The sequence below is a fragment of the Anthonomus grandis genome, chromosome 13, assembly GCF_022605725.1.
Source record: "Anthonomus grandis grandis chromosome 13, icAntGran1.3, whole genome shotgun sequence".
NCBI classification, from domain to species: Eukaryota; Metazoa; Arthropoda; class Insecta; order Coleoptera; family Curculionidae; genus Anthonomus; species Anthonomus grandis.
The window spans coordinates 1707214-1723952 of NC_065558.1; the positions used below are offsets into that span (position 1 = coordinate 1707214).

Here is a 16739-nt window from a genome sequence, read left to right on the forward strand (position 1 = left end):
CCTAATATTTCATTAATTTTCCAAAATTTTTAAGGGAGTCGAAAGTGTTACGAATGTTTTTATTTTAAGTAAATAAAAAATATGAGGGTATTTTATACAGATACGTTGAACAAAATTTAATTTAAAGACAAACATTCGAAGAAAATATAATATATTTTTTTAGTAAATTTAAAAAACGTAAGTAATTTAACTTTCAAAAATGTTACAATTGTTTTCGTAATAGAAGAGCTTTTTAAAAATTAAAAAAAAAAATCAAAATTTTGGGAATATAATAGCAAGGCATTAATTTTTTAGGTAAATAGAAGAATGAGAAATGAGATGGAAATTTTTGCTTTTAGAAATTTTTTTTAAAGGCTCAAGTTAATTTTTTTAAGGTAAAAACAGGACAGTTTTTGATATCTTTTAAATTTTTTTATTTTAAATTAGTTTTTCCTTTAGATTTATAATGATGACTTAAAAATGACCTTATTTTCCAATACAACAAACCGTTTTGCACCTGTTTAAAATAATTTTTTAACATGAACTTAAACATCGAAATATATAATTCATATTTCTCTTATACTTAAATAAATTCTTCTTAATATTTTACTATTTTTTCCGAAATCATCAAGAGAGTCGAAAGTATAACGATTATTTTTATTCTAAATAAATTAAAAATCTTTTTTCATGTTTCATGAGAGTTTCATGCAAAATCAAAGAAAAACCCTTATTATCTAACTATATATTTCATGAAAGGAATATATTTAAAAAAAATTCTAATTTTTTTTACGTTAAATTTAAATTTTATAGTTAAAAGTAGAAAATAGCTTTATGTTCCTTAAAAGTATGAATATGGGCTAAGAATTGCATTGGTTACTATGACTGAGCTACTAACATCTTATTTCTGAGTACCTCACTATTCTTATATTATCCCAAATTGTCTAGTAGAAAAATTACCTTAATATTTTCAATTTACTTTCGATTGCTTAGTCCTACCTAAGAAGATATGCGTGGGTCGGTGGGTCTGCGTGGGTTAGGATAATTTTTATGGGGTGATGTAGGGTTAATACAGCAATACGAGCAGTTAATCAGCAAGATAATTTGATTAATCAAGATTATAAGAGGGTAGGTATGAATTTTACTGTTGTGTATTCTAATATTCGATCGATGAACACCGGATTTGACGAATTTTCAAATTATGCGTCCGATTACGACTTTCACATTTTGGGACTGTCAGAATCGTGGTTAACTCCTAAGCATGATAGCAGTAGTTTCGAAATTCCTGGATATAAACTTATTAGGAGGGATCGAGTAGGAAGGGGTGGAGGCGTAGGGATATACATTAAAAACAATTATAAAAATGAAGATATATATTTTAATGTAATTTCAGCTGATTTTGAATATGCTAGCATTAAACTTAATATAATAAAAAGATCAATTCTGTTTACAACTGTGTATCGTTCGCCGTCATCTAATGCGGATCATTTTATTGATTGGTTAGAGGAAATATGTAGCTTATCCTTGCCATTTTACGATCAGGTTATCTTTGTTGGAGATATTAACATTGACTTTTTAAAACAACATTCACCGAAAAAAAAAACTTGCAAGACTCTTAGAAATTTTTAACCTAAAACAGGTTGTTACAGAACTGACTCGAATAAATTTTGCTGCAAACAGTTTTAGCCTCATTGATGTTGTTATAACAAACCAGTCATCAATCATAAAAAATCAGGTTCAGTAAGTACTTCGCCAGACATTTCAGACCATAATATGGTATATGTTTTGGATTTTGCTATGGGACGTGATACTGTTAAATACATCCAGTATAGAAATTATAATAATATAAATCGCGATCAGTTTAACATAGACGCAGAACAGCTACCATGGGATAATATATAATATACACAAGATATAGATAAAAACATTGACATATTTAATAGGAATATATTATTTTTAATAAATTAACATGCTCAGCTATTTAGTATACTGCCTCTGGTATCCAAAATTTTAGAAAGGTTCGTGCACCAACAAATATGCAGCTTTGTTGATTTTTATAATATTATCCCGGACTGCCAATCGGGTTTTAGAAAGAACTTTAGCACTACCACGAGTCTAGTACACCTTCTTAATAACTGTAGGATAAATGAGGAAAAAAAGGAAATAACATGTCTTGGATTACTGAATTTTAGTACAGCTTTCGATACTTTAAACCACGAATAACGCGATTAATTTCTTTAAGTCATATCTTAATAACAGAGCGAATTGCGTAGTAATAAACAAGGCTTTTACAACTGAAAAATCAAGTTATTATCCTCTATCTACCGGTGTTCCCCAGGGTTCTATTTTGGGGCCGTTGCTTTTTTCATTTTGTGTTGCAGATATGAAATCCTTCATAAAGTACTCAATGTTATAACAATATGCTGACGATTCCCAGCTGTATACTTCATTTTCACCTGAAACTCTACCCATAATAGAAGAACAATTTAATAAGGATTTAGAAAATATAGATAACTTTTCCTGCGACCATAATTTGAAATTAAATTCGTCTAAATCATGTGTAATTTTTCTGGGTGGTGGAAAGAACGCCCTTAATGCAGCAACAACTTTAAATGCAAAAATTCATAATGAGCAGCTACCAGTAGTACGAGAGGTCAAAAACTTAGGAGTATACCTTGATAGCGGTATTTCATTTTAAACACATATAAAGAATAAGCGCAAAATTGCATACATGCGCTTAAGAAAACTTTAGGGCTTAAAAAATCATTTACCTCCTAAAACTAAATATTTTTTATTTCCTTATTTGATTATTGTGATGTGGTATATTAGGATTCATTGACTGAAGATTCCGCTTACTCAATACAAAAACTTCAGAATTGTTGTATGCGTTTTTCTTACAAAATTCCATTTAGAGGTCATATTTCTCCTTATTTAAACAATAACATTCTAAAAATCGTAGAAAATATCACTCGTATATAAATTTGTAAATTTATACAATTTTATAAATATTCTTCATGAGCATAACACTAGATTTATAAATTTATTTAGAAAACCACAGCATAGAACACCAAATTTTCAAAAGTCTGTTGTTTTTGTCGCTTCTCAACTTTGGAATAGACTTCCGGCTAATTGCAAAAGTTTTCCGTTTACTGTAGTTAAAAAATATATTCGTAATAAACTGCTTGATTTTCAAAAAACAATACTTAATCTAAAATAAAAATTAAAAGAGCCGAGCCGCTCGATTTTCTATTGCCGTCTACTTATTATTGTTATAAATATTAATTAATTTACCTTTCCTGCATATACAGAACCCCTGCCTGCTTCGCCTTACTTAAATATGATACTCAACACATGCATGTCTCGATTAATTAAGAAAATCTTTTTTTTTACTCTTAATGTTTTTGAAGGGCTATGCACACAGGTTCTATCTTATGATGAACCTGTGTAAACGGTTCTCTATAATCGCGGCATGGTCTTATTTATCATGTGTTTGGTAGGTTGTACAACATATGTATATTATTATGCTACAATTTTGTATATGATTATTTATTTACCTTCATGATTAAATTTGTTTTGAAATAATTAGAAAAAGAAGTTTAGGTATTATTATTAAATGTAATAAACGCTTCTTGATGGGGTAAAAAAATTAAAAAAAAGCTGTTCAGCTATATATAGAAAAAGTATATTAAAATTATTGGGAAATGTACAAAAATTGCTTTAAGGAAATAAGGTTAAAAACTAAAATCAACCTAAAAAAAACAAAAAATATATTATTTTTGTTATTTGAAAAAAAATGCATTTTTATGTTTTTAAAAACATGTTAATTATTTAAGAAGCAAAAATTACTTTTATTTTATTAAAAATTTCCATTTTTCTTTTATCTTCTTATTGTCCTAAAGAAATGCCAAAATGGTATTAAGTTACTACATGAACTTTTTATAGAAGGATACTTTATACAATACCCTCATATTTTAAGTTTACTTTAAAAAAATTATCCTAATTTTTTGGACTACCTTGAAAATTTTGAAAAATTGGAACGTTTTCTGACACATGAAACGGTTTCTTATAGCAAAAAAAAAGGATACTTTTTTAATGGAAAATATAAGATATTCGCGTATAAAATTAGTAAACTTAAGGAAAAACTGCTTAAAAATTAAAAAAAAATAAATAAAGTAACTAAAATTGTCTTTGTAAAATAAAGTAACTAAAATTGTCCCTTGAAAAATAGTACTTTTTTTGCTTTTAAGGTTTGAAAATTTTTCAAAAAGTAAAAATTCCCACCAATTTGTTAATAATTTCCCAATTTTCTCAGTTTCTTATTTTCCTAAAAAAAAAGTCATGTAAGTCGCAAAATTTTTATTTTTTTTTTGAAAAAAATTTAAGCTCTGCTATTAGAAATTCTATTAAAACAAATTCAATATTTTTGAAAATTTATTTTTTTTTGTCTAAAAAGATAGGTTTTGAAGATATAATAGCATATTTTCTGCAAAAAAATTTAGAATTTTTTTTAAAATGTTCCTGTTATGCCCAAAATATCTGTTAATGAACAAAAATTCTAATATTACATGCGTATTTCAAAACCTACCGATTTAATGGCTTTTGGACCCTGGTTAACAAAAGTATCTCTAACTTAGAAACTCTTTGAGGTACAAAAAACGTTCTTATATGAAATTATTGGGCAAGAAACAACTTTTCTTTTCACAAAATCCTTTTATAAAAATTTAAATTATTTCATAAAATAAATGCCAATAAAGTAGAAAATTGCTATGGGAATTCTCGAGGTGTATAGCCTTTTTTGTTTAAATTCTACTTGTCTGGTCGTCAGTAAGTTTGCAAGTTTGCACCAATTGAAAATGTTACTATTAATCTTACACTGCTAAAATTTTGTATTGTTCTCAGACGACTTCATCAGTATTCTATGACCATATGAGTCTGTTACAAGCTACTCAGGCAGACCTTCAACAGCTCAAATCCTGCTTATTTTTAAATTAACCCACAAAAATTCAAAATTATATTCTTCCAGGCAGATAATTGTATGACTGGAATAAAATCATTATTTTTTTTGAGGCAGTAGAACCTACTTTTGACAAGTATAGTTTTTAACAAGAATATCGTCTTCAAATGCCTGGAATAGAGATGAAATTTTGCCAAGCAATTAAAGTATAGTAGTCTAGTATAAGAAAATCATTCAGTCAGTTTAATATTAGGTACTCGACCAACATCTCTTTTTGCTAATAATTCAAAAAAGATGCATAACTTAAGTGCATACGACTCTCATCTTATTATTTGTTTCTCAATAAATTACTACAATTATTCAAGCAACTTTTTTTGACCTATAGACATACGACTTGAGATACTATATACCTATTCATTGTCTTTTAGGTGTCTGAGGCCATTTGATTCCTTTAATTAAACCCACTCTTTATTTGCTAATTAAATTAGAGCATAAAGGCATTTTTAAAAATTAATTTAGAAATTTTCAAATACATACTTAAAATATATTTTTTGATCCTTCAGTTTTAATACAATTGAAAGCACGAGATCAACTTTAAGGAAGACAATGCATAAGGAGAATTTTCAACTGAATTTTTCAGGCAATAGAAAAATTTGATAAGGGTCTTTTTTGTTAGAAAAATGATTCATAGAATAATTTTCGTTACTCTTAAGTAATTCAGGGTTTTTTTGTTATATACTAAGTAATTTTTTTAATCCTTTTAAACAACTCCTGTAAAGTGTATTTTCTTATTTTTTTTTCAGGAAATAATAATTTTATAATTATTTTAGACAACCTAAAGCAAAAAGGCAACTATTTGATACTTTCCCATATAACTAAAGTAGTTTTTTAAATATTCCAGGAAGCTGGGGCCTTAATTAAAACCACGAACTTTTTCAGGTTTCATGTTTTTAATATTTTCAACACACTTAATAATTTTTTTTTAATTAACATCAATTAATTTCCTTTATTCCTTTTGCAAAAATTATATTGCAAATATGTTGGGTATATTTTAAGCATATAAGATTATCAATACAATAATTTTATTTCATATTATTAAAAACGCCTTTAAAGGGTATTAAATTTATCAATCTAACCGCACGCACATCAAGCACATACATATATAAATGGCATTTCGATATTAAAACTACTAAATCAATCATTCACAGACGCACGTTCTCCTAAAAACATAAATTCTAACTTTTAATCACACAATGCGACCCTCACATTTGTCCAGCAAAAAAATCCAATTAAATCAACGGTACTAAGTTTCCAATTTACCAATGCGAAGATGATAGACGTGCAATTTCACACAGCAAAAAAAAAATGAATTTTAACTACATTTGTTCCGCTAGATTTAACCCCAATAATAAAGTGAATTTTCATATTTCGACGGCCGATCATTCTCGTAATTTATGTGCATACTAAACTCCCTTGTCAATAATATTTTCCCGAACATTGTTTACATCATTGAATGGAATTAATTTCGACTGAAATAAAACGACATCGCCGCGATGTATTCGTGAACTTTTAATGAAGCTGTCCTTCATGTAAACACAACAGTGTTTGGATCTTAAATTAATTCGACACACCAGTAAATTTGGGGGAAAAATAGGCTGAATTAATTCACGAGGGTTACGCGAGAAATTATTTTCTAGCTTTATTGTAGTATGTCAATCTTTTTTTCAATAATCCAGAACAGTTTTCTAGAGTTTCAAATATAAATTGAGTTAATTGGGTTTTAAGGTTCGTTGTTGGATTTCACACCATTGTGGTGACTTTACCTTTAAGAAGTCCTGCTGTGATCCTACCATCACCAAATAATGAGAATATAGGAGCAGATAATTCCATAAAGGCTTTCAAGTGCATTAATATCTATGGATTATGATAGTTAATAAACAACTGATGAGGTGCAAAATTAAATCCTTTCAGGCAGTAAAAGTATATTTTCTACAAGTATAATTACAGGTACTCTTCCGGTCAATTGAAGTATTGTCGTGATTAACTGCCTGGAATAAAATCCATATATTTTTCAGGCAGAAGATGGTCATCAATTGCCTGGAATATAAATTACATTCTTCCAGGCAGTCAAAATTTAATAGTGATCAATTGCCTGGTATAAAAGAAAACATTAATTTTTTGCTAATAACCTAAATCTCATCAAATATCTATATATATGAAATGCAGAACTTAAAATGAAAATGCATAACTTAAATGCACATGACCCTAAATTTATCTAATTATTTTAAAAATTAAATATTTGAATTGTAAATAAATTATTACAGTTATTTTTCTAGGTAGTAGACGTACTCAACTGCCTGGATTAAAAATAATAAAATTCATAATTGAGTTATTTAAGATAAAAAAATGTACGTCTCAAATAGCCTAAAATAGAGATAACTGGCATTTTTTGTTCAACTAATTACAATTGTTGAATTTGTAGGTCACTAAGTATGAAAATCGCTTTAATTTTTTTTGATGCAATTAAAAATTAGTCTTCAGGTAATTAAGAGCAATTTTTTTCGTATACTGTTTGTCCAAAAATACTAGTTAGAACATATATATTTTTTAATATTTAAGATATTTTTTGTATACTTAATATTTGTTGTGTTGTTTTTATTAGAATTAAGATCATATAATTTATATTTATATTTACAGTCTTTCAGGTAATTAAGGTAATTTTTCCAGGTAGGTCACATAGGTTTTTTGTTTTTCCCAAAATGCCTGGAAGAACTTATAAAAAAATTAAAGTTTCTTATTTGAATGTATTTAAGCGTCTGGAATAAATAAATATAGAAATAATTTATTTATGCAACTTTAACTACAACAAAACCATTTTCTAAATAGGTATCTTATGATGCATGATTAGGAGCTTATCTGTACATATAAGTAGGAGCACCAGGACATTTTTCAATTTTTTAATGCATCTTTTTGCCCTTTTAAGGTATTCCTTCAGAAAATTTCAGTAAAAAAGAACGATTTTAAATATTCAAACTTTTCAGAGTTTGAAGGTATTTTTTATTATTTTCTTTCCCAAATTACCTAATGACAATTTTATATCAAGTTTCAAATCTGCCAGACATTTTTTAAGCAATCACAGCATTTTGTTATAGATAATAGATAGAAAACGCTAATTTTTTCATTCTTTACAGGCATCTTCTTTGTTGTTACGAAATTGTTGAAGGCAACTTTAATAAACAAGAAATCCCAAGTATTTAAGAATTATTTTTTTAACAGCATACTTACCTAAAATATTAGAAGAATAATGTCATCAATTGCCTGGAATAAAGAGTAAATTCTTCCAGGCAGTTGAAGTATAATCATGATCAACTGCCTGGAATAAAATTAAAATTCGTCCAGGCAGTTGCAGTGCATTTTTTACAATTACAATTACAGATATTCTTCCAGGAAGTTGAAGTGTTATCGGGATCAACTGCCTGGAATAAAATAAACATTTTTCCAGGCAGTAAATGCTATTTTTTTACATAAAGACTTTCTAAGAAGATTAACGTCATCGATTGCCTGGAATAAAAAAATCATTCAGGCAACTAAGTAGTCGACGAACGCCTTTTTTTTGCTAATAACGCAACCATAATTAAATGAAGATTTTTAAAATATAAATGCATAACTTAAATGCATACGACGCGCATTTTATTTATTTTTTCAATTTCCTAAAAAAATTAAATATATTAAAAGATTTTTAAATAAATGATAAAAAATTCCCTTTTCCTATTTATTAATTTGTGAAAAAATCCTTTTAATTATACATGTAAAAAAATGTAGGAATTGCCTTAAAAATGCCTGCAATGTTTAAAAATCTTTCTGTCTTAATTCTTCTTCTTTTTACTCTTAATCATTTACAGAAAATATAGCTTAAAAATACTGGAAAAAACATGAAAAAAAAATATTTAGGAAATGAGTTTTTATAGGTTAAGTTTTATAAAAAAAAACATTTGTTAAAGGTAATTTTAAAGCTTAAATACAATTTAATTAAAACCTTTTTTAAGGAATAATAAAAAAAAATTCTTCTAAACAGTTTAAGAAATTAAACAATTTTTTTTTTAAATTTCAATGTCACTCACCTATAAAACTTACATAAACTACCTAGAAATTTAACTACCTTGAAAGACTATTAAATAAATATATAAATTATACGATTTAATTTAAATAGAATCAACAAAAAAGTAATATAGAAAAAATATGTCTCTAAAAAACTAGATTTTGGTCCTAAGTTTAATAGATGTTTTTATGTTCCTAATTATATATAAAAAATACTTTAAATATTTAAAAAAAAAATTAAAATGCATTTAATTAAATTAAAAAACCAAAATTATTCTCATACGTATTTAGAGAAAAAGAGTAAGTCAGAGAAAAGTATATATCATCCCTACAAAAATACTTTAAATTATTGGAAAGAATACTCATTTAATTAAACAAAAAAATGCCATTAAATACCTGGAATATGACAAGCGTATCTTAGTTACCTAAAAAAAATGTTGAAAGTCTTTAATTTATTCCAGGCAATTATTCACTACTATACTCCAAGTTCCTGGAAGAGAGCTTAATTGCACGACTTTTTTATAAAGCTGATTTATAGCTATAATGTTACTTGCTGTAAGAATATTTATACTGCCTCCACTATAAGGAAAAACGCCTCTGTAAGCAATTGTATCTTATAGTTTACTTGTAGAAGCTCCTAAATACATTTATACAAGCTTAATTAAGAAAGTAGGTGGTGTTTTATAAGTATTATTTAGGTTACATGTATAAGTTTAGAAGGTTATTTAAAAAACCTTTACAAGGCAAGTATTCCATAAAAAAGTTAGGGCATTTTAAAAAGCAGGTTTATTAAAGTTGCAAGAAACTAATAAGATTTTAATGGTTTTCGCCATTTTGATTTTAGTGCCACAGGGAAATTAATGGTGTGTGTGTACTGTGTGCAAAGTTAGTGTAACACTCTTTATATACGCAATATTGCAGATGAAATATTAAAATATAAATTGAAATTAAATATTGCTGAAATTTTATATAAACAATATTTCAGCAATAGTGTACTTGCAATACAGATGCAACATTACACTAGCTTTTTTACATATATGCATTATTAACTTTGCAATGTATGTGCAATATTGCATAAGTAATATATCAAAAGAATTATTGCTGCAATACTTCTGCAATATAACATGCCGATAGGGAATAGACAATAAAATTTTATTGCTTCTAAAATAATACAATATATACTTATAGGAATAGAGTATAGGCATAACAAGAAAAAAAATATATAAACAAAAACAAAATAAACAAATCTGCTAAATTTATAAGGCACCGTTTACAAAAAATTACAGTCATAAAATGAGGCAAAATTATGTGATATAAAAAACTAAAACATTAACGTAAAAAATTGGCTATAGTTATAATTTATGTAAACTATTCGCTAACCTTATTATATAAGAATATAAAATTGCATATACCAAAACTATATTATGTGTGAGAGAAATAAAATACTAATTATTGCTTAATAACTTAAACACTAACCCCTATACCTCAATTTCTAATACAAAAAAAAAAATTACTCATTTATTATGAAGCTTCTAAGTCGAAGAATATTTTAAGAAAATTATGTGCAACAGGTTTAACTTTTGAGGTATTATGTTGTAAAAAAAATACTAAAAACGACCTAATCAGAAGAAATTAGACCCTGACGAAGAGGGACGCACTGAAAAATACGTGCTGAAAGTTCTGCTTTACATTTGCGTTACATATAGTGCACACATTGTCAAGATCTATAGTATAAGAAAATCTATTGAAAGTAGCTTTAGAAAAAGGGCAATTGGCAGTGCAGACTTGGCAGAAAGAAACTTTAAAAAAATTCTCCTAATATTTTATAATATTTTCTATGTTTTAAGATCAATCCCTTTTAAAAAAAAAAGGGCTAATTCGGCACTTTTTATGCTTCCGGAATTTTTACTAGTATCAGACATTCAACCATCCCTATTATCTCTAAAAGTCTTTTTCCACCCATATTTAGTATTCGATATTTTCCAGTACTCTTGCCCTTTGAATTTGCATCAGTTAAAGTGCGTATTTAATTTCTCCCAGGCATTATAAGAAACAAATTTCAAAATAAAACCACATCTCTAAGATACCAAACTTTTAATGTACATCCAACAAACCATGTTTTGATCTTAAACGTATGTGACGCGCTACAGCTTACTAGTAAATTACAAAAACAATACAAACTCCTTTACGAATTTGCGAGGGAATCCGACAAGTTGTCTTCGGCTACTTTCGTGGTTACGTCAATCGTCTTGAGGATTCCGATTATATCGTCTGCCAAGGCATACATTTCCTCTACAGTCTAAATGAATGTTTTTTATTAATTAACTTGCAAAAAAGGCTTTTAAGGAGCAATTAGGTCTTACTTCACAGGCCAACAGTCGTTTCACCAAAGAACTTTCATATTTGACCTTTTCGAAATCTTCTTGAGGCATAAGGTATTTGCTCTCCAAGTCTTCTTCTTCAGTGACATCTAGATGGCGTTCTACCGGTTGGCATAACTTCTCACCTTGCCTGAATACATGTCCAGACTCTATTGAGAGACCAGAGGGCGGATCGGGAGTGTCGTCCCAGTACAAGTAAGTCGGGATTTTCACTTTGTAGATTTTAATCTAAAAAGTGAATTAATTGAAATATTCAGTAATAGTTTTAAATGGTTGTACCTTGGCTCGTCGTTCAGCAATCAGCTGATTGCAGTAGTTTTCGATAAGCATTATGGGGTGTTTGGCCATTTCCGGAGGCGCTTGATCCAGAGGAATCTTGCCCATGAGAACCAAGTTCTTTACGCGTTCCATTTCCTCTTCCTGGAATAAGGAAATTTTGCCAGAACCTTGTTTTAGGGTAAAAATTAGAACTTACCTCTCTGACTTTGATCCTTTTCACCATCTGTTCCTCATAATCCTCTAGTATTCTCTCTTGGAGTCTTTGCATGTAATCGCGATCGGTGAGGCTCACATAGTTTGTTCCCATTAACTTTTCTAAACGGTTCCGGACTTGTTGAATGTTAAATCTGAAAACGGTTAAAATAGTGAAGTGGAAATATCCAGATTTTGGGCATTGGGAGTAATAATAAAGACAGGTATTAGTGTAAGAAGTGAAACAGTTCTCAGACATTTGTATAGTTTGTTGTTATTTCAATATGTACGGTCAAAATAATATAAATAGTATTTATCGGGCTCAACGTGTTTTTCATTTCGTTACTGTTATATTTTTTGCTGAGCTTGGAGTTCTGTATTTTTATCCTCTGGTTAGTGGCCTTCTAACCTGTGATTAACTGCCTGGAATAAAATCCATATGCTTTTCAGGCAGTAGATAGTCATCAATTGCCTGGAATATAGATTACATTCTTCCAGGCAGTCAAAATATAATAGTGATCAATTGCCTGGTATAAAAGAAATCATTAATTTTTTGCTAATAACCTAAATCTTATCAAATATCGATATATATGAAATGCAGAACTTAAAATGAAAATGCATAACTTAAATGCACATGACCCTAAATTTATCTAACTATTTTAAAAATTAAATATTTAAATTGTAAATAAATTATTACAGTTATTTTTCTAGGCAGTAGACGTACTCAACTGCCTGGATTAAAAATAATAAAATTGATAATTGAATTATTTAAGATAAAAAAATGTACGTCTCAAATAGCCTGAAATAGAGAAAACTGGCACTTTTGTTCAACTAATTACAATTGTTGAATTTTTAGGTCACTAAGTATGAAAATGGCTTTAACTTTTTTTTCAGGCAATAAAGAACAATTTTTTTCATATACTGTTTGTCCAAAATACTAGTTAGAACATATATATTTTTTAATATTTACGATATTTTTTATATACTTAATATTTGTTGTGTTGTTTTTATTAGAATTAAGATCGTATAATTTATATTTTTATTTGCAGTCTTTCAGGTAATTAAAGTAATTTTTCCAGGTAGGTGACATAGGTTTTTTTATTTCCCAAAATGCCTGGAAGAATTTATAGAAAAAGTTAAAGTTTCTTATTTGAATGTATTTAGACGCCTGGAATAAATAAATATAACAATAATTTTGTTTCATGCAACTTTAACTACAACAAAACCATTTTCTAAATAGGTATCTTATGATGCATGAATAGGAGCTTATCTGTTCGTATAAGTAGGAGCACCAGGACATTTTTCCACTTTTTAATGCATTATGCAATAGTGTTTATTGAGCAAATATGTGTCGCCTTTAAAAAGTATATTTTGCTTAAGTAGTAGTCTCGCGGAGCTCATGGTATAATGATCATTATATTTTCTAATTTAATATTTTCTTGAATAAATAACTTTATTAAACATTTTTGTCTTGTCATTGCATTCTGAATCCTGCTGATTCTAACATAGTTATACAAAAAAATTAATTTAAGATACCTTTATATTTAATTAAATATTATAGGTTTTATTATAGTTACAATAATTAACTTTTTAAATGTAGTATGTTAGCGGTATTCTTTTGAGTCATATTTAATTATAACAGGGTCATTATTTATGACTTTATTTAGAAGAGGATTCCAAGTAGGATAAAATATAAAAATCATATAGGGTTAGACGAATTAACTATAAAAATTAAATTAAAGTCAAGTATGGAACAATAGAGCTAAAGCTAATAATTATCGGATTTTCTTAACACTGGTCATGTCCAAAAAATTAAAAAAATCGTTTAGGTCATCTTGTGTATGCTAAATATAAATTAGTTTAAATATAATAATAGATTTCAGTAATATTTGAATTTTTTGAGATTTTTGAGATATTTGAGTTTTCTTACAAATCAGAAGTGGGATAATGCGCCTACATAGAGGTTTTCGTTGTTTGTCGATTGTTGTTTGTCATATTCTATTCGTAGTATTCTATGTATAATTCTATGTATCGAAAGTGCCAGTATGTGATAAAACTATGATCGCGACATTTGATCCGCAAGTGAGTAGTGTGACGGTATTATAACGGTTGTGAAGTTCGCATCAAATCGCTCAAGAGGGATGGCGCGAAAATGGTTTGATGCCTAGGATGTTGCATGTGTAAAGTGGAAAGTGATGAAAAAACAGTTAGTGGAACAATTTAAAAAACCGTTTGGTAAATTGTTAAAAGAGGCTGCGAACTTTGAGGCTAAAATAGGACAAGATCTGAGTGAGTACTGCTTTGAAGAGTTAAGTAAATTAAGGGCTTTACAAGTTGATATTCCACAGTCATTTTTAATTAATGCTATTATAACTGGTATTCAGGACAATCAGATAGTATTAGCTGTTAGGTCGTCTAATTTTAAGTCTCTTAATGAACTTTATTCATACTTAAGTTTGCTTAAACCGACGGATAGTAGAGACAGTTTAAAAAAAAAATATAGGTTTTAAGGCTAACAATAGTTTTGCATTTAAAGCAGACCGTAGAAACTCACCTTCTGCAAGAGATTCGCAAAATACTCAGAAAATTAAATGCTTTAACTGTGGGCCAAATCATTTTGCTAAAAATTATCAAATTTCTCTAGTACAGTGTTTCAAATGTAAACAAAATGGTCATAAGCAATTCCGTTGTCCAGAAAAAACTTAAATATGTTACAAAAAAGGAGTCGGTAAATAATGAGTAGATGTATTTGTTCGTCAGTTGCCAAAGTTCGATGTAAATAATGTAATAAATTATAAATTAGTGTGTGCCTGTGACTTTGATGTTTTAGAGAGTAACATTTCTAAAACAAATAGAAATGAGTTTTATAATTTATTTAACGCGACTTCAGTGATTATTCGGACTGTTACTGAGGAGTCCATTGTTTATCATCCTTACAGATTACAACAGATTGTAATTCTTTGAGAACTACATTTACAAAGAAGGACCTAATACCGCGAGTGGCTAGATGGTGGTTAGACGTTCAAGATTTTACTTTTGACACAAAATATCGACCGGGCTCATCAATGCGTCATGTCGATGCTTTAAGTAGGTACCCTAAAGGACAAATTAAAGTTTGTGGGGTCGATTTAACTAAAGGTGACTGAGTGTTAAGTGCCCTTAATACATCATTTAATAAGGGGATAGCTACTACCCTAGCAAAAGCTTTGTTGGGTTATCAGCCTAGAACCATGGCAGAGGGTATATTGCTAAATTCGATTGGTAGTGAGGTGGCGAAATTAGACATTAAAGATTTAAGAACGAAAATGAAGCATCACATCCAAGATAACCAGATGACAGATATGAAGTTGCAAATGCTACAAAAGTGTTGTAGCAGTGGACAAAATGAAGCCTTGGATCACTGTAGCAAGACCAGATGATGAGTAGTAAATGGTTGCCGCCCTTTTACTGTTTAGTTTGTCGCAGAGTGATGGTGGGTTGTAGCCCATTAGCTGTGGGTTGTTGCCCAAAATGGAAGGGTTGTTGCTCAGTATTTTATTATGTAATAATTAAAAATCGTTTATTAAAATATATGTGTTAAAGTTGTAAGTTTATTTTGATTTATGTAGTTTTTTTAGTCGAGTTTGTTAAGAAGATATTTATATTAATTGATGGATGAGGACATCCAGTTGTGCAGGATGGCCGAATGTAAGATACCTTTATATTTAATTGAATATTATAGGTTTTATTGTAGTTAAAATAATTTACATTTTAAATGTAGTATATGAGCGGTATTCTTTTAAGTCGTTATTAATTATGACTTTATTTACAAGAGGGTTCCAAGTAGGATAAACTGCGGGTGTAAGCACTTAACGTGAGGAAGGCGAATGAATGTGTGTTTGTTTTAAAAAAAGTATTTTGGTAAAGATTTTGAATAAGGTTAATTTTTATGAGAAGGGAAAATAGTATAAAGTTTAGTTTTAGTCTGGCATTCGAAGCAAATAAATATTAAAAATATAGACCGAGTTTTCTTACATTAAAAAGAATTTTTCAGGGAATTGTTAGTTTTTAAGTAGTGAAAGGGTTAACTATGACTTTTGATAAGATATAACCATCGTATACCTCGGTTCATTAATTAATCCCCAATTGAACTAACGCTATCCTATCCAGACCCTTTTTATTAACTGAACTGGATGGAAAAATGGAATTCTCATTTATATATTTCTATCTTCTAATAGTCTAAAAATAAGCAAAAAATGGGCATAAAATAATGTTTTTCGAGTCCTATAGTCAGACACATTACTTAAGAAAATCACTATTTTCAGGCAATTTAGATACTATTTAGAATATTATACGATGATATAGAAAATAAGTGGAAAAATTGAATTTTTATATTTTTCGAGTATAGTAAGATACATTACGTGAGAAAAACACTATTTCCAGGCAATCCAAACACTATTTAAAAAAAAAATAATGATATAGAAAATAGGTGGAACAATCGAATTCTCAGTTATATATCCATACCTCAGTTTACAAATTAGCAACAGTACGAATGATATAATGTTTTTCGGATATATTGATAGACATTACGGCAGAAAAACACTATTTCCAAAAGATCCAAACACTATTTAAAAAATCAAATGATAAAATAGAAAATAGTTGGAAAAATCAAATTCTGATATTTATCGAGTATAGTAAGATACATAACATAAGAAAAACAGTATTGCCAGGCAAACCAAAGTCCAGAAAATTGTTAGTTTTTAAGCAGTGAAAGAATAAACCAGGACATTTGATAAGATATAAACACCGTGTACCTTATAGAAACCAAATTAATCCCTTAATTAGTTCCCAATTGAACGCCATCCTATCCAGACCCTTTT

General features: G+C 28.5%; 1 protein-coding gene across 2 annotated transcripts in view; it reads right to left on the bottom strand.

Annotated features, from left to right (window-relative positions):
• Positions 1–11107: 11107 nt before the first annotated feature.
• LOC126743981 (uncharacterized) overlaps positions 11108–16739 on the bottom strand; it is a 44192-nt gene continuing 38560 nt past the window's right edge. For both annotated transcript variants that reach the window (XM_050451279.1, XM_050451280.1), the window contains exons 2-5: positions 11885–12035; positions 11689–11829; positions 11392–11637; positions 11108–11327 (exon numbers count right to left, since the gene is read on the bottom strand). In XM_050451279.1, the coding sequence (XP_050307236.1) occupies positions 11214–11327; positions 11392–11637; positions 11689–11829; positions 11885–12035 (652 nt within the window). In that variant the 3' untranslated portion in view covers positions 11108–11213. The remainder of the gene's footprint in view (positions 11328–11391; positions 11638–11688; positions 11830–11884; positions 12036–16739) is intronic.